This window comes from Podarcis pityusensis (assembly GCF_964106645.2).
Source record: "Podarcis pityusensis genome assembly, chromosome: 9".
NCBI lineage: Eukaryota > Metazoa > Chordata > Lepidosauria > Squamata > Lacertidae > Podarcis > Podarcis pityusensis.
Genome location: NC_138034.1, coordinates 74,127,093 through 74,146,165, shown reverse-complemented (window position 1 = coordinate 74,146,165; position 19,073 = coordinate 74,127,093). Strand labels below are relative to the sequence as shown.

Here is a 19,073-nt window from a genome sequence, read left to right as displayed (position 1 = left end):
CCTCCACAGCTAGAGGCAGCAGCATTTGAATCCTTCTTATGGGTTGCCACAGGCATCTGGCTGGCCACTGTGAGAACAGGACGCTGGACTGGATGGGACGTTGGTCTGATCCAGCAGCCTCTTCTTACATCCTTATGGTGCCCAGAGCAAGAGGAGGAATGAACAGAGTTTTCAGAGTTAAAGATAGCTCTTTGATTGCTTTGCATATTTGTTTAGGAAAAGCAAGTGAGGATCGCCTCGAAAAGCAAAGGCAACCAATTTCCCCCCTATGTCCTGGGACCTGGCTATGTCTGTATTGGTTGGTTGGGGCCGAGTTGCTCACTTTACCAAAAAGTGCTTTCTTCCTGCCATCCAACCAACCGCTCTAGTTGCCCCCGCCCTGTCGCCAAAACAGCTTGGCAGCCAGTGAAATGTGTTACCCAAAGCTTTGTCATCCTTCTCCCTCTTGTCTTTCCAGACCCCAACAACATCTACTCGTGGGACGCGGCGCCTGTGACCACAGACAAATTGGACTTCAGGCACCACAACTACAAGGACATGAGGAAGGTGGGTTGCAAGACGCAGAGAAAGAAACATCTCTAGGGCTGTGAAAAGCTTGCAATGCACTCTGTGTGGGGCTTCCCATATACTTATAATAATAATAATAATAATAATAATTTATTATTTATACCCCGCCCATCTGGCTGGGCTTCCCCAGCCACTCTGGGCGGCTTCCAAAAAATATTAAAATACTGCAATACATTAAACATTAAAAGCTTCCCAATGCAGGGCTGCCTTCAGATGTCTTCTAAAAGTCAGATAGTTGTTTATTTCCTTGACATCTGATGGGAGGGCGTTCCACAGGGCAGGTGCCACTAACGAGAAGGCCCTCTGCTTGGTTCCCCCTAACTTGATCTGGAAGCTACAACCCAATCACTTGTCTGACCAGGGGCCTAACTTTGAGTAGGTACCTGTATAAAGGTAGGTATTATTATCATTAAAATTATGTTTTTTTATTATTATATAAATTTTTATTAGTTTTTTTACATATCGTTTTCAACAGTAATTAAACATACTTTTACATCTTACTCAGTTTTTTTGACTTCCATCAGTCTGGTCTGAAAATTTTCCAGTCTAATCTCTTAGTATGCATTTCTTATTTTCCCTATTACATTTCAAACTCATAACCAATATCTCTATCTTTTTCTACTTTGTAACACTTCGTATATTTCTCCTTACAAAACTTCTTGTAGTCCTCCTAGCGTAATTTGTTGATTACAGTTGCTCTTCAAATAATTCCTATACTTCTTCCAATCTTCTGTAAATCTCTGGTCCCGCAGGTTTTGAATCCTTCCTGTCATTTTGTCCAATTCTGCATAGTCCATTAATTTCGTCTGCCATTCTTCTTTCATCGGGATTTCTTCTTGTTTCCATTTCTGGGCTAACGATACTTTTGCCGTATTATCGTTATAATTATGCACCCTGTTGGACTGGTGCCCTGTTCGGGGTAATTGCCTGCCCCATCCTAAATCCGGCACCGTGGCAATCCATTACAGTATGTGGAATGGGTGTGGGCCATTGTTGGCGCCATTTCGCCCTTTGCCTCAGGCAGCAAAATGTCTTGTGCTGGCCTTGATGGCGGCGACCAGAACTGGGAGAATGACATGTGACATTTTCCCCCGCGCAGCTGATGAAGAAGGTGAACGACGCCTGTCCCAACATCACCCGGGTATACAGCATCGGGAAGAGCTACCTAGGACTGAAAATGTACGTCATGGAGATTTCTGACAATCCCGGGCAGCATGAAGTTGGTGAGTGAAGGAGTTGAGCCTCATCCAAGCCAATTTCATAGCAGCTTAGAATGACTCTGTGTTCAGACAAGCCTTTGCAAGCATCCTGATCTGCCACTCTTATCTGACTTGTCTGCTACTTCAAGGCAGGGGTGTATCTTGGGGCGCTGCTGGAGCGATGGCCCTGGGCACATTTATCGGGGGGGCACCAGCTGGGTAGCATGAGGAGGACATAACAGGCATACACCCTTCAAATTTATTATTTACACCCCGCCCCGCCCATCTGGCTGTGTTTCCCCAGCCACTCTGGGTGGCTTCCAACAGAGTATTAAAATACAATAGTCAATTAAACATTAAGAATTAAAAATTGATGCTTTTGAATTATGGTGTTGGAGGAGACTCTTGAGAGTCCCATGGACTGCAAGAAGATCAAACCTCTCCATTCTGAAGGAAATCAGCCCTGAGTGCTCCCTGGAAGGACAGATCCTGAAGCTGAGGCTCCAAGACTTTGGCCACCTCATGAGGAGAGAAGACTCCCTGGAAAAGACCCTGATGTTGGGAAAGATGGAGGGCACAAGGAGAAGGGGACGACAGAGGACGAGATGGTTGGACAGTGTTCTCGAAACTACCAGCATGAGTTTGACCAAACTGCGGGAGGCAGTGGAAGACAGGAGTGCCTGGCGTGCTCTGGTCCATGGAGTCACGAAGAGTTGGACACGACTAAACAACAAGAACATTAAACATTAAAAGCTTCCCTAAACAGGGCTGCCTTCAGATGTCTTCTAAAAGTCTGGTAGTTGTTGTTCTCTTTGACATCTGGTGGGAGGGCGTTCCACTAGGGCTGGTGCCACCACCGAGAAGGCCCTCTGCCTGGTTCCCTGTAACTTGCTTCTCGCAGTGAGGGAACCGCCAGAAGGCCCTCGGAGCTGGACCTCAGATAGCAAACCTGTGTGGCTTGCAGATCACTAGCTCCGTGCAGATTATTCATTAACCACCTTCTCCCAATGCCTCACTTTCTCAAAACAATGTCCAACATCAAAGGTACTCATCACTATCCCTTCCAACAGATTAGGACGTTAGAGGCTGTTCTGATGCCGTCAAAGAGCTTAATAAAAGATAGGGGAAAGGAAGGATAACCATGTCAGATCACTAACACCACAAAATACAAATATCTTCCAGAAAGATTGCCCATATACAGTCATACCTTGGGTTACAGATGCTTCAGGTTGCGTTTTTTCGGGTTACAGACCCGCCGAAACCCGGAAGTACCGGAACAGGTTACTTCCGGGTTTCAGCAGTCGCGCATGCGCAGAAGCACTAAATCGTGCTTTGCGCATGTGCAGAAGCGCCGAATCGCAACCCACGCATGCACAGACGCGCCGCTGCAGGTTGTGAATGCTGCGGATTGAGAACGTGCCTCCTGCACGGATCACATTCGCAACCCAAGCGTGCACTGTACCTCCTCAGGGCGCACTTCCAGCCCGTTGTGACAGGGTGGCATGAGGCGGACACAACAGCCGTGCACCCTTCGATCCCAACCTTTTGAATACCCTTTTTCAAACTTTAATAAAATCTGGGGGGATGGGGGAAAGCTCTTCTCAATTCAGTATACCTTCCTGGAAAGGCATCACAACCCGCTCTCTTCTGATTTCAATATCCCCTTCTGGAAAGCCTTCTTGACATGCTCTCTTGCGCTCTTCTCCAGGGGAGCCCGAGTTCCGCTACGTCGCTGGCATGCACGGCAACGAGGCTCTGGGCCGGGAGCTGCTACTTAACCTGATGGAATACCTCTGCCACGAGTACAAGCAGGGCAACCCTCGCATCGTACGCCTGGTCACCGAGACCCGAATCCACCTGCTGCCCTCCATGAACCCGGACGGCTACGAGACGGCCTACAAACTGGTGGGTGGCGCAGAGGCACTGGCGCAGGGATGTTGGCAGGAGAGTGCAAGAAAATGCTATGGTCAACCTATGGGTGCGGCATGATGGTAGATGTGCCTCTCTCAGTCAGCTTGACCTCTGGGTCTCTGCACTGGTGCTCCAAGGGCATCTGGGATGTCAGGTGCGGGGCAGTTTAAAACCTGGCTAAGACGGAAGGTGGGACGCGGGTGGCACTGTGGGTTAAACCACAGAGCCTAGGACTTGCCGATCAGAAGGTCGGTAGTTCGAATCCCCGCGACGGGGTGAGCTCCCGTTGCTCGGTCCCTGCTCCTGCCCACCTAGCAGTTCGAAAGCACGTCAAAGTGCAAGTAGATAAATAGGTGCAAGTAGTTAAGTAGGTACCGCTCCAGTGGGAAGGTTACCTTCCCGCCACAGCGGTACCTATTTATCTACTTGCACTGGCGTGCTTTCGAATGGCTAGGTTGGCAGGAGCAGGGACCGAGCAACGGGAGCTCACCCCGTCACAGGGATTCGAACCGCCGACCTTCTGATCGGCAAGCCCAGGAGGCTCGGTGTGCCAGTGTGGTGTAGTGGTTAAGAGCGGTAGGCTCATAATCTGGTGAACCGGGTTCGCGTCCACGCTCCTCCACATGCAGCTGCTGGGTGACCTTGGGCTAGTCACACTTCTCTGAAGTCTCTCAGCCCCACTCACCTCACAGAGTGTTTGTTGTGGGGGAGGAAGGGAAAGGAGAATGTGAGCCGCTTTGAGACTCCTTCGGGTAGTGATAAAGCGGGATATCAAATCCAAACTCTTCTTCTTCGGTGGTTTAGACCACAGCGCCACCCGTATCCCTAGAAACTGAGTAGAGAAGGCAGAAAGGGGTTATCACGCAAAGCCATGCCCTGATGTTCTTCCCTTCCTTCTGCATAGGGCTCTGAGCTCTCCGGTTGGGCGATGGGCCGGTGGACATACGAAGGCTTCGACCTCAACCACAACTTTGCTGACCTCAACACGGCCCTGTGGGATGCAGAGGACAACGAGATGGTGCCACACAAGTTCCCCAACCACTACATCCCCATCCCAGAGTATTACACTTTCCCCAATGCCACGGTGAGCCTCATCACGGATCTGCCCCCATCCCTCTGACCCCCGGGTATGGGCAGATGAGTCCTGGTTGGCGTCATATTTAAGGCCAGCACAGCTCACATCTGCCCCACATCAGTCTGCGTGCCTTCTGCAAGCCTTCAGCGGCAGGGCCGGCTCAAGAGATTTCATTGCCAGAGGTGAAGGGCAAGATGGCGTCTTCTCACATACAGAAATTGAAATATTGAAATACTTTATTGTCACTTGTACAACTTGTATACAGTGAGATTACACGAGTACCTCCCACTCAGCTCTCTTAGTCTTAATTCCCCTTGTTTACTGACGCACACCCACCAAACCCGAAAGTCAGTTGCCCTGTTGTTTTCATCTTTTCATTCAGCCACCTAACAGCCCACGGATAGAAGCTGTTCTCTACCCTGTTGGTGCGACTAATCATGCTTCTATATCTTCTGCCCAAGGGCAGGAGATCAAGAAAGTGCCGGCCGGGTGTGAATCATCCCTGAGAATTTTCCTCACTCTCCTGAGGCAACGTTCTTCCGCTATTTCATCCAGTGGATTCATGGGACAGCCCATAATATCTTGTGCTGTATTCACCACCCTCTGTAGGAACTTCCTATCCGCTCAAAATGACGTCACGCGCATGCGCGGAAGCGGCAAAACGCGACCCACGCACGTGCAGACGCGTATTACGTTCTACTCAGGATGCGAATGGGGCTCCGGAACGGATCCCATTCGCATCCAGAGGTACCACTGTACATTTGACAACCAAGGTTCCTCTGTACGAACCACTGGAAGACTTGCCAGAGAGAAGGATTCTGAATCCTTTGGAGTCTGTGGATTACAGAACCTTCCATGGTCTTCTGAAAGAGTTCATTAATTTCATTGTATTCTTCAGCAGAAAAGCAAAGGGGGTACAGGGCACTCCTGTCTCCATCTCCTCCCTGCACTTCAGCATCTGCCGCCCGAGGCAGCTGCTTCACTCTGCCTCATAGTAGGGCCATCCTTGCACCGCTCCTCAGGCATGAAACCCCATCGTGCACAAGCAGCATCGGCGCAGTTGCAAACGCCATGCCTGAATCCCCGTGACTGGGCTACCTGTAACCAGGGACGTACAGTGGATGCTCGGGTTGTGAACGTGATCCGGGCGGGGTGCATGTTCACAACCGGCAGCATTCGAAACCTGCGCCTTGCGATTCGGTGCTTCTGCGCAAAGCGTGATTTAGTGTTTCTGCACATGCGCGACTGCCAAAACCCGGAAGTAACCCGTTCTGGTACTTCCAGGTTTTGGCAGTCCGCAACCCCAAAAAATGCAACCTGAAGTGGACGCAACATGAAGTAAAAGGTAAAGGTAAAGGGACCCCTGACCATTAGGTCCAGTCGTGGCCGGCTCTGGGGTTGCGGCGCTCATTTCGCTTTATTGGCCGAGGGAGCCCGTGTACAGCTTCCGGGTCATGTGGCCAGCATGACTAAGCCGCTTCTGGTGAACCAGAGCAGCGCACGGAAATGCCATTTACCTTCCCGCCGGAGTGGTACCTATTTATCTACTTGTACTTTGACATGCTTTAGAACTGCTAGGTGGGCAGGAGCAGGGACCGAGCAACGGGAGCTCACTCCGTCGCAGGGATTCGAACCGCCGACCTTCTGATCGGCAAGTCTTAGGCTCTGTGGTTTAACCCACAGCGCCAAGCATACTAACCCTGTTTCTGCCGCAACAGGTGGCCCCAGAGACTCGGGCAGTCATCAACTGGATGCAGCGCTACCCTTTCATGCTCAGCGCCAACCTGCATGGAGGGGAGCTGGTGGTCACCTACCCCTTCGACATGACGCGCACCTACTGGAAGGCCCAGGAGCTGACGCCCACAGCTGACGACGCTGTCTTCCGGTGGCTGGCAACAGTCTACGCCACCTCCAACTTGGCCATGGTGGACGACGACCGGCGCCTCTGCCACTACGATGACTTCATGAGGGAAGGCAACATCATCAACGGGGCGAACTGGCACACGGTGCCTGGAAGTGAGTGGATTTGGGGCAAGGATCCCATATGTTATCTCAGAACCCCACTGTCCCCAGTGGGATGGGATTGTTTGTGGACACCAGTGTGCCATATTTCAGTTAATGCTTCCTTATACTTCCATATTGCCAAACTAACAGGGAGGATAAGAGGAGATATGGTACAAAAAGTGAATAAGGAGTGGGCTATCTTTATGGGATACATCAAAATTTATGTGGGAAAAGTAGAATTTCTTACAGATATTGAGTGAATCCAGAAAATGATTAAAGTGAAATAATAATAATAATAATAATAATAATAATAATAATAATTTATTATTTATACCCCGCCCATCTGGCTGGGCGTCCCCAGCCACTCTGGGCGGCTTCCAAAAAATATTAAAATACTGTAATACATCAAACATTAAAAGCTTCCCTAAACAGGGCTACCTTCAGATGTCTTCTAAAAGTCTGGTAGTTGTTGTTCTCTTTGACATCTGGTGGGAGGGCGTTCCACAGGGCAGGTGCCACTACCGAGAAGGCCCTCCCTCTGGTTCCCTGTAACTTGGCTTCTCGCAGCGAGGGAACCGCCAGAAGGCTCTCGGAGCTGGACCTCAGTGTCCAGGCAGAACGGTGGGGGTGGAGACGCTCCTTCAGATATACTGGACCGAGGCCGTTTAGGGCTTTAAAGGTCAGCACCAACACTTTGAAAGGAGAGTAAAGTCAAGATAGAAGAAGAGATTGAAGAAATAATGAAATGTGTTTAAGCTAGTTAGAAAAATAAAGTAGCGTAACAAGAACGGCTGGAAGTCAAGTCACTTGGTGGGTTTCCGTGAAGGGTAGGTGTGTAGGTATGTTGAGATGTACAGTATAGGTAGGTATTATATAGAGTAATGTAGGTATGTTTTATGTTATGAAAATAAGGTAGTGTGTTGTGTATGTGTATTGTTTAAATGTATATGTATGTGTTTTATATGTTAGTAAAATAAAAATTAAAAAAGCCCTCTGGCCTTGCATCTTTCCACCTGCAGGTATGAACGACTTCAGTTACCTTCACACCAACTGCTTTGAGATCACCATCGAATTGTCCTGTGACAAGTTCCCACACGAGTCGGAGCTGCCCCGGGAATGGGAGAACAACAAGGAGTCCTTGCTGGTCTACATGGAGCAGGTAAGAAGAAGGCGTCTCCCACGGGGGAAGGCAGGACCAGGTGGCGCCCCATTGATTTCTTTCTTTGCGCTTTGCTGCTGGGCACATGGGTTGCTCAGTCTCAAAGGCCAGGTCCTTTCAGTAGATGTGGTGCTAACCAGGCGTCTCGTTACAGACCCGAAGGGGCATCAAAGGCATCGTCCGAGACAAAGACACGGAGCAGGGCATCGCGGACGCCATCATTTCGGTGGATGGCATCAACCATGATATTCGGACAGGTACAGTTCACATCTGAAGGCAGATCCACCCAAATCTCACTCTATGAAACAGCACGAGGAAAAACAATCTCTAAAAGGACCTGGTGATGGCATTTTACCATTGTACTGTTGAGAGTGTATTAACTTATGGTCTGTGTGTGTGGTTTGGGAGCTGCACCGTCGGGAAAAAACAATGCTGTCCAGGGTTGTAAAGACTGCAGAGAGAATAATTGGGTGCACTCTTCCCACCTTGGATCAAATCTATGCTTCCAGGTGTCATATGAAAGCTGCAGAGATAGTGCAGGATAGTGCGCACCCCGGAAATGATCTCCCAGCTTCTGCCTTCTGGAAGAAGGTACAGGGTTATAAAGGCTAGGACTAGCCGCCTGAGAAACAGTTTCTATCCAAATGCAATTCTGGTTTTAAACGCAGTATAAGGAGTCTCTATGGTTGTATATTGTATTTTAAAATGGGGTTTCAGAGTTTTTAGGGGTTTTTGAATGTCTTATGTAGGTTTTTCAATTTCATTGTTCTGTATGGGACAATGACAATAAAGATATCATATCGTATAGTAAAACATCCTTTGAAACCCGCACTTAGCCGAAATGTGCCATGCAACCTCTCCAACCAAAGGATGCTTACAGAAATGCAAGTGACAGGAGAAAGTGTGCAAAAAAATGAGTACATTAGTGAAATGAGCATACAAAAATGTACAACATTACGAGAAACTGCTTTCAAAAAGGTGCACGTTAGTCAAAACTGCGTAGAAGAAGAAGAAGAGTTTGGATTTGATATCCTGCCTTTCACTCCCTTTAAGGAGTCTCAAAGCGGCTAACAATCTCCTTTCCCTTCCTCCCCCACAACAAACACTCTGTGAGGTAAGTGGGGCTGAGAGACTTCTCTGTGACTGGCCCAAGGTCACCCAGCAGCTGCATGTGGAGGAGCGGAGACGCGAACCCGGTTCCCCAGATTACGAGACTACCGCTCTTAACCACTACACCACACTGGCTCTCAAATGCTCTTATTGGGAGAAATTTGCATTGAAATGCACAAGAATTTCCATGATTTAAAAAATTTGCAAATCGCTGCAGAAATGTGGAGAACAGAATCTAAAATGGGGGGCAGGGGGAGGGATGAGAAAATGAGAGGACCAAAACTGATGGATTCCTTGGTTAAGGGCTGTAGCTGTGGTAGAGCACCTGTTTGGCATTCAGAAGGTTCAATCCTCAACAGCATCTCCAACTAGGGCAGGAAATGTCCTTGGCCTGAAACCTTGGAGAGCTGCTGCCAGTCAGTGCAGACTGTACTGAGCTGAATGGAGCAAAGGTCTGGTTCAGGGGGTTCAGCTAGATGACCCTTGGGGTCTCTTCCAGCTCTAAAATTCAATGATGAGTTGGCTTCCTATGTTCCTTCCAGCTCTAGTTGCATATCAAGGTTCGAGAGGTGGACTCCCTTAGGGTGTTCCAAGCAGTCAAATGAAATAGTATTACAGTAAATGGCTTTTGCAGAAATGTGCAATTAATTGTTACTCTTTTGAATTTTATTGTGCTATTATCTTCTTTAGTGGGTCGTGCAAACTGCTATTCTGGATAATGCTTCTCATGCGGTGGTGTCCAAACTTTTTTCAAAGAGGGCCAGATTTGATGAAGAGAAGGGCCGCGAGGGCCAACCAAAGCTTTTTTTGTTGAGCTTTTTTTAGGATTGAAGTTGTTGAGGGCTTTTTTAGGATTTTACTACAGGAAATAAATTGCCACAGGGGCAAGATAAAACCGACCAGATTAGGCCCCTGAAACGGACTTTGGTCATGCCTGGGCCAGTGAGGAAATGTTGAGGATAGTAGGAGAAGATATATTGATTAAATACTATCCTTCCTCACTCACAGTAGAGAGCTTGTAGCAGGGCAGATGCCTTTGCACATTGCTGGAAGCTAGTTGATGGATTCATGAGAATCATTTAAGTTAAGCAATCCAGTTTGGTTTGTCCAGATTGGCTTGTTTCTGGTCAATCCCCTTTAAAGGTAAAGGGACCCCTAACCATTAGGTCCAGTCGTGGCCGACTCTGGGGTTGCGGCGCTCATCTCGCTTTACTGGCCGAGGGAGCTGGTGTACAGCTTCTGGGTCATGTGGCCAGCATGACTAAGCCACTTCTGGCGAACCAGAGCAGTGCACGGAAACGCCGTTTACCTTCCCGCCAGAGCGGTACCTATTTATCTACCTGCACTGGCGTGCTTTCGAACTGCTAGGTTGGCAGGAGCAGGGACCGAGCAATGGGAGCTCACCCCATTGCGGGGATTCAAACCGCCAACCTTCTGATCGGCAAGTCCTAGGCTCTGTGGTTTAACCCACAGCGCCACCCGCGTCCCCTTTAGTTCAATCTTAAAAACAATAATGACACAACAGTCTTCTTTTAAGAGTAATGATAAGGTTTATTTACATTCAGTTCACAGTATGGTCCTGAAGGCAGGCTTTAGCTTGTAGTTACAGTTACAGAGAAAAGCGTGGGTTCATCCTCTGTGAAGGATGAGCCCATGTGCTCCTGGCTGAGAGCCAGCAGACAGCAAAAGGCATCAAGAAGAGATGGGATCAAGAGAGTCAAGAGGAAGATGGCTGCATGACTGGCCCTTTTATAGGGCCTGCCAGGGTCACGCCAATCTATGCGGTCACAGACAGAGGGAGGATGCTCCAGACCAGGCGTGACAGGAAGTCCTTCTGGCTGGAGCAACATTCCCCTGTGTGTCCACTCTGGGCAAGCAGGGAATGTTATATTTGACTGCTTCAGTGATGCTACATCCCACAGGGGCACTGGGGATGAGTTTATGGAAGGGGATGGGGGTTGTCCAAAAAAATTGGGAACCACCGCCTTATCCACCTGAAGCTCAATGCTTCCCTTAACTCCCCTTTTCTTCTCACCCCATTAGCTTTTGACGGGGACTACTGGCGCCTGCTAAACCCTGGTGAGTACGAGGTCACTGCTGCTGCTGAGGGCTACCATTCCGTCACCCGGAGTTGCCGCGTCTCTTACGAGGACAACCCCACCCTGTGTGAATTCCGCCTGACAAAGACACCCAAGCAACGGCTGAGGGAGATCCTGGCCAAAGGGGGCAAGGTCCCCAAGGATCTCGCCTTGCGCCTTCGCCAGCTGCGGCTGCACAAACTGCGGTCCCAGAAACGGGCTCAGTGAGGGGGACCCTTTGACTGTCTCCAACCTCTTCCTGGACGGAAAGCTGCTTCTCAGACTCCCATTGCCGCCTTCTTCTGATCTTAGTGGATTCTTTCTTAAGCCTGAAGGTTTTGAGTTTCTAGACACAGACCTCCATGCCGTTGGCCTTCAAACTATCTTGTGATTTCTGGGCCTTTGGGGAAATTAGATATAAATCAGCTCCAGAATTTGTTCCCAGCCCCTCAAGCAATTGTGACAATATTATCATCGTCATCATTGTTTCGGCACAATGTTTGCCATCTTGGCACTCATCAAGATCTGTATATTTTTAAGTTCTACTTATTATGAACATGTCAGAAATGGTGCTGAATTTTGGTTTAAGCGCACCTGTACATGCCTCTCCTGGAAGCCGTTCCCTTTAAGCTCAGATGTGCAGAGGCTGGTTGTAGCCATTCAGCACTCTGCTCATGCACAAAGAAACACTCATTCCTCATTCCTTCACATGTCCCAGGGTCAAACCCTGACACTGAAAAAAATGGTTCTGGCTGAGTCCTGAAGTCACATGAAATCACGGTTCAAAGCAATGCCATCTGCCCAGAGGCGAGCAAGTCAGTTTTTCCTTCCTCTTGATTATCAGCCAATATTTAGTGTATGAATTGAGTTACCAAAGGACTAACCTGCATGTGGATTTTCCATGATTTGTCAGGAGTTGGTGTCAGTTGAAGGAAAGCTGAACATAGGGGTGGGGATAAATCCCATCAATAGGACCAGAACTTTAGAGAGCTGCTGTCCCTTTATGATGGACATGGAGGAAGTCAGGCCATTAGCTGTGGCTTCTTCCATGACTGCAGCATTCTTCTGGGTAAAGCCTCACCTATCCCAGGAAAGAAAACTTCCTTCCATATAACTCTTAAAAGGGCAGGAACACTCTCAAGGACTGACAAGCTAGTCAAGGGATCCAAAAACGGCAAGCAAGAGAAAACCCCACAAGGACACCCCTTAATAAAATGATGAAATCCATCAAGAACATCCCTGAACTCAGGAATGGGGAACCTCCTCATGTTACTGCACTACAACTCCCATCATCCCTGGTCACTGGCTCTGCTTCCTGGGGCTGATGGGAGTTGTGGTTCATCAATGTCTGGAGGGCGAAAGGTTCACCACATTGGTGCTAACAAAATGGTTTCTTGATAGCCCAGCGCCACAATAAATAAATGTTGTTATCTGGGCTCCTAGCTTCTGAGTTCAGTGGGTGCCTTGCTGCTGAGGGCGTTGTCTTCCTTCTAAGGACCAGATTCACACAAACAGTGCTGGCTTCCCTTCAAGAACAGCCTTCCTCAACCTTGTTGCCTTCCAGATGTTTTGGGTTGCAACTCCCACCATCCCTGAACTTTGGGAAGAAGATGGGAGCTGGAGTCTGGAGGGCACTAAGTTGAGGAAAGCTGACATAGGTAATCAAGACTAAAGGACCGCCAGCCCCAAAATTTCTTCTTCTTCTTCTTTGGCAATCACTCGTAGCCAAGTAAGATTGTCTTCCATAAACATGGTTTTAACAATGAGTCCGTAAGTGACTGTGGAGGCCAATTCTGATCCACACATCCTTCCACAGTGGGGACATAGGTTTCCGGGCAGGAGTTGATCACAGTGTGGATTTGCCAAGTGTGCCTTCCTCTTAGCATGTTTCTTCCTTGCATCCTGAGTTCAAGTGTCTTCAAAGCCCAGTTGGTAGGGCATGAGACCCTTAATCTCAGGGTCATGGGTTCAAGCCTCATGTTGGGCAAAAGATTCCTGCATTTCAGGGGGTTGGACTAGATGACTCTAATGGTCCCTTCCAACTCTACAATTCTATCATTCTATGTTTCGAAACAGAAACCACCAAGCCTTCCGACTCATCTCTGCTCAGCAACTCAGTTGGGCAACCCTTGAAAATGGCGGCCCCCATAGACAAACTTAGGAAAGTGAAGGATGCAGGCAGGTTGTGCCTTGAACAATGGATATTTCTCCCTGAGAATTTTCTCTATCACCTGAGTCATTTTCTTGCATACAAGGGCTGCAGATGGATGGGTATTTCCTCGACACCCAGGCAAACCAATGGCATGTGACGCTGGCTCTTGACAGGCAGGCCCTGACCAGAACATGCTGTGGTCCATAGCCTTGGTTTCCCCAGGCTGGTGGGTGGGTGGGTGGTTGTCCTTGCCTCGCAGGGGCATTTGGGAAAGTGGAGCCTCACTTTGAGAGAACTGTTTAAAACGAAAATGCTGGCATTGACGTGCCCTTGCGAGTCAAGTGGCATTCCGACAGAGCGTTACCAAATAAACCTTTTGCTATTTAACCTTCCAAAGCCTGCCTTGTGTGGAGTTGCTTCTCTGCTTACTTTCTCTTCAAACAACAGCCTTGCTGCGTCTGCCAAAGTTGATCGATCAGGCCTGAGACACGCAGTGCAGGATCTTTTCTTTGCATAAGCAAATACAAGGATACCAGGATTTTAAAAACTGGATCAAAATTAATAGCTTGAAACAATGTTTCCCAACCAAATGCGACATCAAGGCCGTTTTCTCTCTAATGAAGAGCCACCCTGCAAAAGTGGAATAGAAGCTGGAGTGAAGGAATTATTCTACCTGGCAGGATTAACCCCAATGCACACACAAACCAAGGATGGGGGATATTCACACATGCAAGAGACTCAGGCTAGGGGTCCTTACAACAAGCAAAACTGGGGGAAATGTGATGCCTGACAGAAGGAAGAGCCTCTGGGGATTCCTGCTGCTTAAGTCTTCTCCAAACTGCAATCCTTTCTCCAAGCTTTCATTCTTTTCCGCAGTTGGTCTTCTCCACATTTGGCTTTTCCCCCCTTTTTCTTTTTCTTTTTTCTTTTTAAAAGCTGAAATATACTCAGAGTCGCAAAGTGATTTCATGCTCTTTATTCAGCTCATAGTGGTGAGGAGGAATGAATAAATGTCCCCTCACAGTATCTGCTTTATATACATTATTTACACAATGGGCTGCACATGATTGGCTAATTCTGGAATTCTACTGTAAGCCAATCAGGTTGTGGATTCACTTCTATCTGGAGCAGGATTGGGTGGTTCCTGCCAACCAATCATACTGCTGCATTGTTCTAGGACCAATCAGACTGCTGCATTCTGAATCCTATTGTTCTAGGACCAATCAGACTGCTTCAGTTTGGATCCTATTCAACTCAGTACATAACACCCCTCCCCTCTAAGTTCCAGTCCTGCCCGGGAGGTCGCATTCATAGTCCTCAAGGTATGCCGGCGGCCTACGTGTGCGTTGTGGCCTGGGGTGTTCCCTGGTCCGGGCTCCGGGTTCTGGCTCGTGTTCCAAGGATGCTGGCTGTGATGCGGCTGTTTGGTCTGGTGCAACCGGCTCGCTCAGTCGTGGTTCTGGTTCCGGTGTCCTTTCGGCCTCACGGGTCCTCTCTGTATTTACTGATTCTGCCTCTCCTGCTGGCCCCTCCTGCTCTATGGGCCTCACTGCCCCGCTGTTCCCTTGGGACTCCTCTGACCTGTCCTCCTCCTGGTTTTCTCCCGGGAATCGTCGCCGTATCTGGTCGCAGTGGCGGCGCCAGCATTGCCCCCCATCCGTTAGCACCTCGTACGACACGGGGCCAGTGACCCTGGTGATTGTGGCGGGTACCCATGCTGGGCCTGCCCCAAAATTCTTTGCGTACACTGGGTCCTGGGCCTCGAAGGTCCGGGGGTTCCTGCCTTCCCCCACCACTACCTCATCCTGAGCTCTATCGGGGTGAAGGCGGTCCAATCTGATTGCAAGGCGCCGACCCATTAGTAGTTCAGCGGGGCTCCGGCCAGTCGTTGAGCTGGGGGTGCTGTGCTGTGCTAGAAGGAATGTGGCAAGGCGGTACTCCCAGTCCCCTTGCGTCATGCGGCGAAGGGTGTCCTTGGTGGTCCGCACCATGCGTTCTGCTTGGCCATTGGTGGCAGGGTGGAACGGCGCCGAACGGATGTGGCGGATGGCGTTCTGCGCTGTGAAGGTTTGGAATTCTCCTGACGTAAATGCAGTCCCGTTGTCTGAGACGAGAGTGTCAGGGAGCCCGTGGGTTGCAAACAGCCTGCGTAGTACCCGGATGGCTGCGGACGTGGAAGTGGACGGTACCAGTGCGACTTCCAGCCATTTGGTGTAGGAGTCCACCACTATGAAGAATGTTTTCCCCTGAAAGGGGCCAGCGAAATCCACATGCAGGCGTGACCATGGTGCTCGGGCGGACTCCCAGGACTGGACTGGGGCCCTTGGGGGATCTGGGCGGGATTCTTGGCAGGCCTGGCAGTGTTTGACCCAGGCCTCTATCTCTCCATCGATCCCCGGCCACCACACATAACTCCTGGCAAGGGCCTTCATTCTTACTACCCCTGGATGTGTCTCGTGTAGGGCTGTGAGGACCCTTTTGCAGAGGGGCTGGGGAACAACGACTCTGCTTCCCCATAACAGGCACCCCTTGTGGGCCGACAGTTCATGTTTGCGGGTTGTGTAGCCGGCGAATTCTGGCCCGGGGCTGCTGCTGGGCCATCCCCTCCACACCCAGTCCAGGACCCGGGAGATGACCCTATCTTTCTTGGAATGGTGTGCAACTTCTTGTGCCTGAATGGGGCGGTCGGGAAGCAGCTCCAGGCTCATAACCTCTTGTGCAGGTGCTGGGTCAGGGCCTGTTTCCGGTAGTGGTAGCCTGCTGAGGGCGTCCGCATGGCCCATCGCCTTCCCAGGTCGGTGAATCAGTGCATACTGGTAGCTGGCAAGGAAAATTGACCACCTGAGGACGCGAGGAGACAGCACTTGGGGGGTCTGCTTTTCGGGGGCAAACAAGCCAAGCAACGGCTTGTGGTCAGTCACCACGGTGAAGGGCCGCCCGTACAAGAAATCATGGAATTTTTTTACTCCCTTTACGATTGCCAGACCCTCCTTGTCGATTTGCGAGTAGTTCCGCTCGGTTGTGTTGAGTGTCTGGGAAAAGTACGCCACCGGTACCTCTCTTCCATCCGGGAGTTGGTGCCCCAGGACAGCTCCAATGCCATAGGGTGAGGCGTCGCATGCTAGCACCACCGGCAGCCTCTCGTCGAAGTGTGCCAAGACCGAGTTTGAGACAAGCAAGTCCTTGACTGCCTGGAATGCGGCCTCCTGGCGCTGGCCCCACACCCAAGGGGCCCGCTTGTCCAGGAGTCTGTGTAGGGGCTCCGCTACCGCCGCCTTGTGGGGAAGGAAGGAATGGTAAAAGTTCAATAGTCCCAAGAAGGCCTGAAGTTCAGTCTTGCTCTTGGGCGCTGGGGCATCACAAATGGCCCGTACCTTGTCCCCAGTCGGGTGGACCCCTTCTGCGTCCACCATAAATCCCAGAAAGTCCACCTGAGGCACTCCTAGTAGACATTTTTCCCGCTTCACCTTGAGACCCGCCGTCTGGAAACGGTGCAGAACGGTGCGGAGGCGGTCCTCAAACTCCTCTGGTGTGGGGCCGGCAATCAACACATCATCGAAGAAGGGGGTGACGCCAGGAATCCCTTTAAGGAGAGAGTCCATTATATTCTGGAATATGCCTGGTGCCACGCTGACACCGAATTGCAGCCGCTTTACCCTGAACGCTCCTCTGTGCGTCACAATCGTCTGTGCCTCTGCTGTGGCCTCATCTACTGGCAGCTGTTGATATGCTTGGGCCAAGTCCAGCTTGCCAAAAATTTTCGACCCAGCCAGGGTGGCAAGGACATGGCTGACCACTGGCACTGGGTATGCGTGGGCCGTGAGGGCCTTGTTTATGGTACATTTGTAGTCTGCGCAGATGCGGACCGAACCATTAGGCTTGACGGGTGTGACGATTGGGGTTTCCCAGGGAGCATTAGGCACCGGCTCCAGCACTCCTTGCTCTACGAGTCGGTCCAATTCCTCGTCTATACGGGGTTTCAAGGCGAACGGGACCCGGCGGGCCTTGAGCCTGACCGGTCGTACTGCGGGGTCAAGCTGTAGCGCAATGGGGGGGCCCGTATACTGTCCCAATTTCCCATCGAAAACCCCTGGAAATTCCTTGCATATGGCGTCCACGTCCACTTGTAAGCTAGTGTGGTTCACCCCGGTGACAGCTAGCCCCAGTGGTCCAAACCATGCCAATCCCAGTAAGCTAATGTAGGGGCCCTTGACCACAAGCAAGTCCAGTTGCCGCGTCCGCCCTCGGTATTGCACCCTGAAGGTCCCCACCCCCATTGTGGGGACCTTACGTTTCTGGAAGTCCCGGAGGGTGAATGGGGCCGGCCTGAGTTTGGGACCCCCAGTGGGACACAGTTTCCTTAAGGTCCTTGCCGAGATTATGGATAGAGTTGAACCCGTGTCAAGCTCCATGCGGCATGGGGCCCCCTCTATCTGTACCTCTACATAAATTTTCTCTACGTTGGGGTGGGGCAACTGGTATACCTGGAAGTCCGTGAGCTCCGTCGAGTTGCCTTGGTGCGTTGGGCCCCGGGACCTGGGGCTCTTGGATTGGTCATCTGATGCCTGGTGTCGGGTGGGCCGAGCCCGACACACCCGGGCGATGTGTCCCGATTTTCTGCACTGCCTGCACTCTGCGTTGCGGAAACGGCAGGTCCTCCTCTCGTGACTCTCCCCGCAGCTTGCGCAGTTCCCTCCTTCTCGTCGAGGCAGCTGTGGTCTGTGCGCTGCTTGAGTGCGCTGCTGTACTCGGTGCACCTCCTCCCTGTCGGATCCTGAGTCGTCGGTGAGGTCTTCATGGTGGACCCTCGGTTGGGATGGCAGGCTCGGCCGTGCCTCTTGGGTCGACCTCTCGGCAGCTTCTGTTGCCAGGGCCTCCTCCAGAGCGACCTGGAACGTTAGGTCCTTCTTAGCGTAGAGGCGTCGTTGCAGCTTCTCATCCTTCAGGCCACCGACGAGGCGGTCACGAAGCATGTTCTCCAGCTCTGAGAAGTTGCAGAACCGGGCGGCTTGGCGGAGAGAGGTCACAAACCCAGTTATGGTTTCCCCAGGGGCTTGCCGCTTTGCGTAGAAGGCATTTCGACGAGCCACCACTGAGGGCTGCGGCGAAAAGTGCCCCTTCAGCTGTTCCATTATTGTTTTGTATGGAACAGTAGCGACGTCTTCAGGCGCAAGGAGAGCCCGGGCAATTTCAAACGTCTCCTCTCCGCAGACGCTGAAGAATATCGCCCTCTTCTTGGCGTCTTCTTCGTCGGTGACCCCTTTGGCTTCTAGGAGGAAGGTGAAACGGGAGGCGTACGCTTCCCAGTCTCCAGATGCTGGGTTGAATGGCGAGAAGCTGCTGTTGGCTGCCATTCTGAGTTCCTTGTGCCCCGGAGCTGAAGCCTGGATACACGGTGCGAGGCAGCGGTGCGGCAGTTGGCGGTGCTGCGGTGCTGTGTGTGGCAGTCAGCTCAGCGGGATCCCATCCTCGTCGCCAGTGAAATATACTCAGAGTCGCAAAGTGATTTCATGCTCTTTATTCAGCTCATAGTGGTGAGGAGGAATGAATAAATGTCCCCTCACAGTATCTGCTTTATATACATTATTTACACAATGGGCTGCACATGATTGGCTAATTCTGGAATTCTACTGTAAGCCAATCAGGTTGTGGATTCACTTCTATCTGGAGCAGGATTGGGTGGTTCCTGCCAACCAATCATACTGCTGCATTGTTCTAGGACCAATCAGACTGCTGCATTCTGAATCCTATTGTTCTAGGACCAATCAGACTGCTTCAGTTTGGATCCTATTCAACTCAGTACATAACAAAAGCAGAA

The 19,073-nt window shown here is 50.7% G+C and overlaps 1 protein-coding gene across 1 annotated transcript in view; it reads left to right on the top strand.

Annotated features, from left to right (window-relative positions):
* Positions 1-13,651, top strand: part of LOC308485231 (putative carboxypeptidase X1) — a 32,273-nt gene extending 18,622 nt beyond the window's left edge. The window contains exons 7-14 of the mRNA XM_081020786.1: positions 458-546; positions 1,667-1,790; positions 3,475-3,671; positions 4,582-4,761; positions 6,471-6,768; positions 7,776-7,915; positions 8,070-8,172; positions 11,069-13,651. Of these exons, the coding sequence (XP_080876912.1) occupies positions 458-546; positions 1,667-1,790; positions 3,475-3,671; positions 4,582-4,761; positions 6,471-6,768; positions 7,776-7,915; positions 8,070-8,172; positions 11,069-11,331 (1,394 nt within the window). The 3' untranslated portion in view covers positions 11,332-13,651. The remainder of the gene's footprint in view (positions 1-457; positions 547-1,666; positions 1,791-3,474; positions 3,672-4,581; positions 4,762-6,470; positions 6,769-7,775; positions 7,916-8,069; positions 8,173-11,068) is intronic.
* Positions 13,652-19,073: the final 5,422 nt, after the last annotated feature.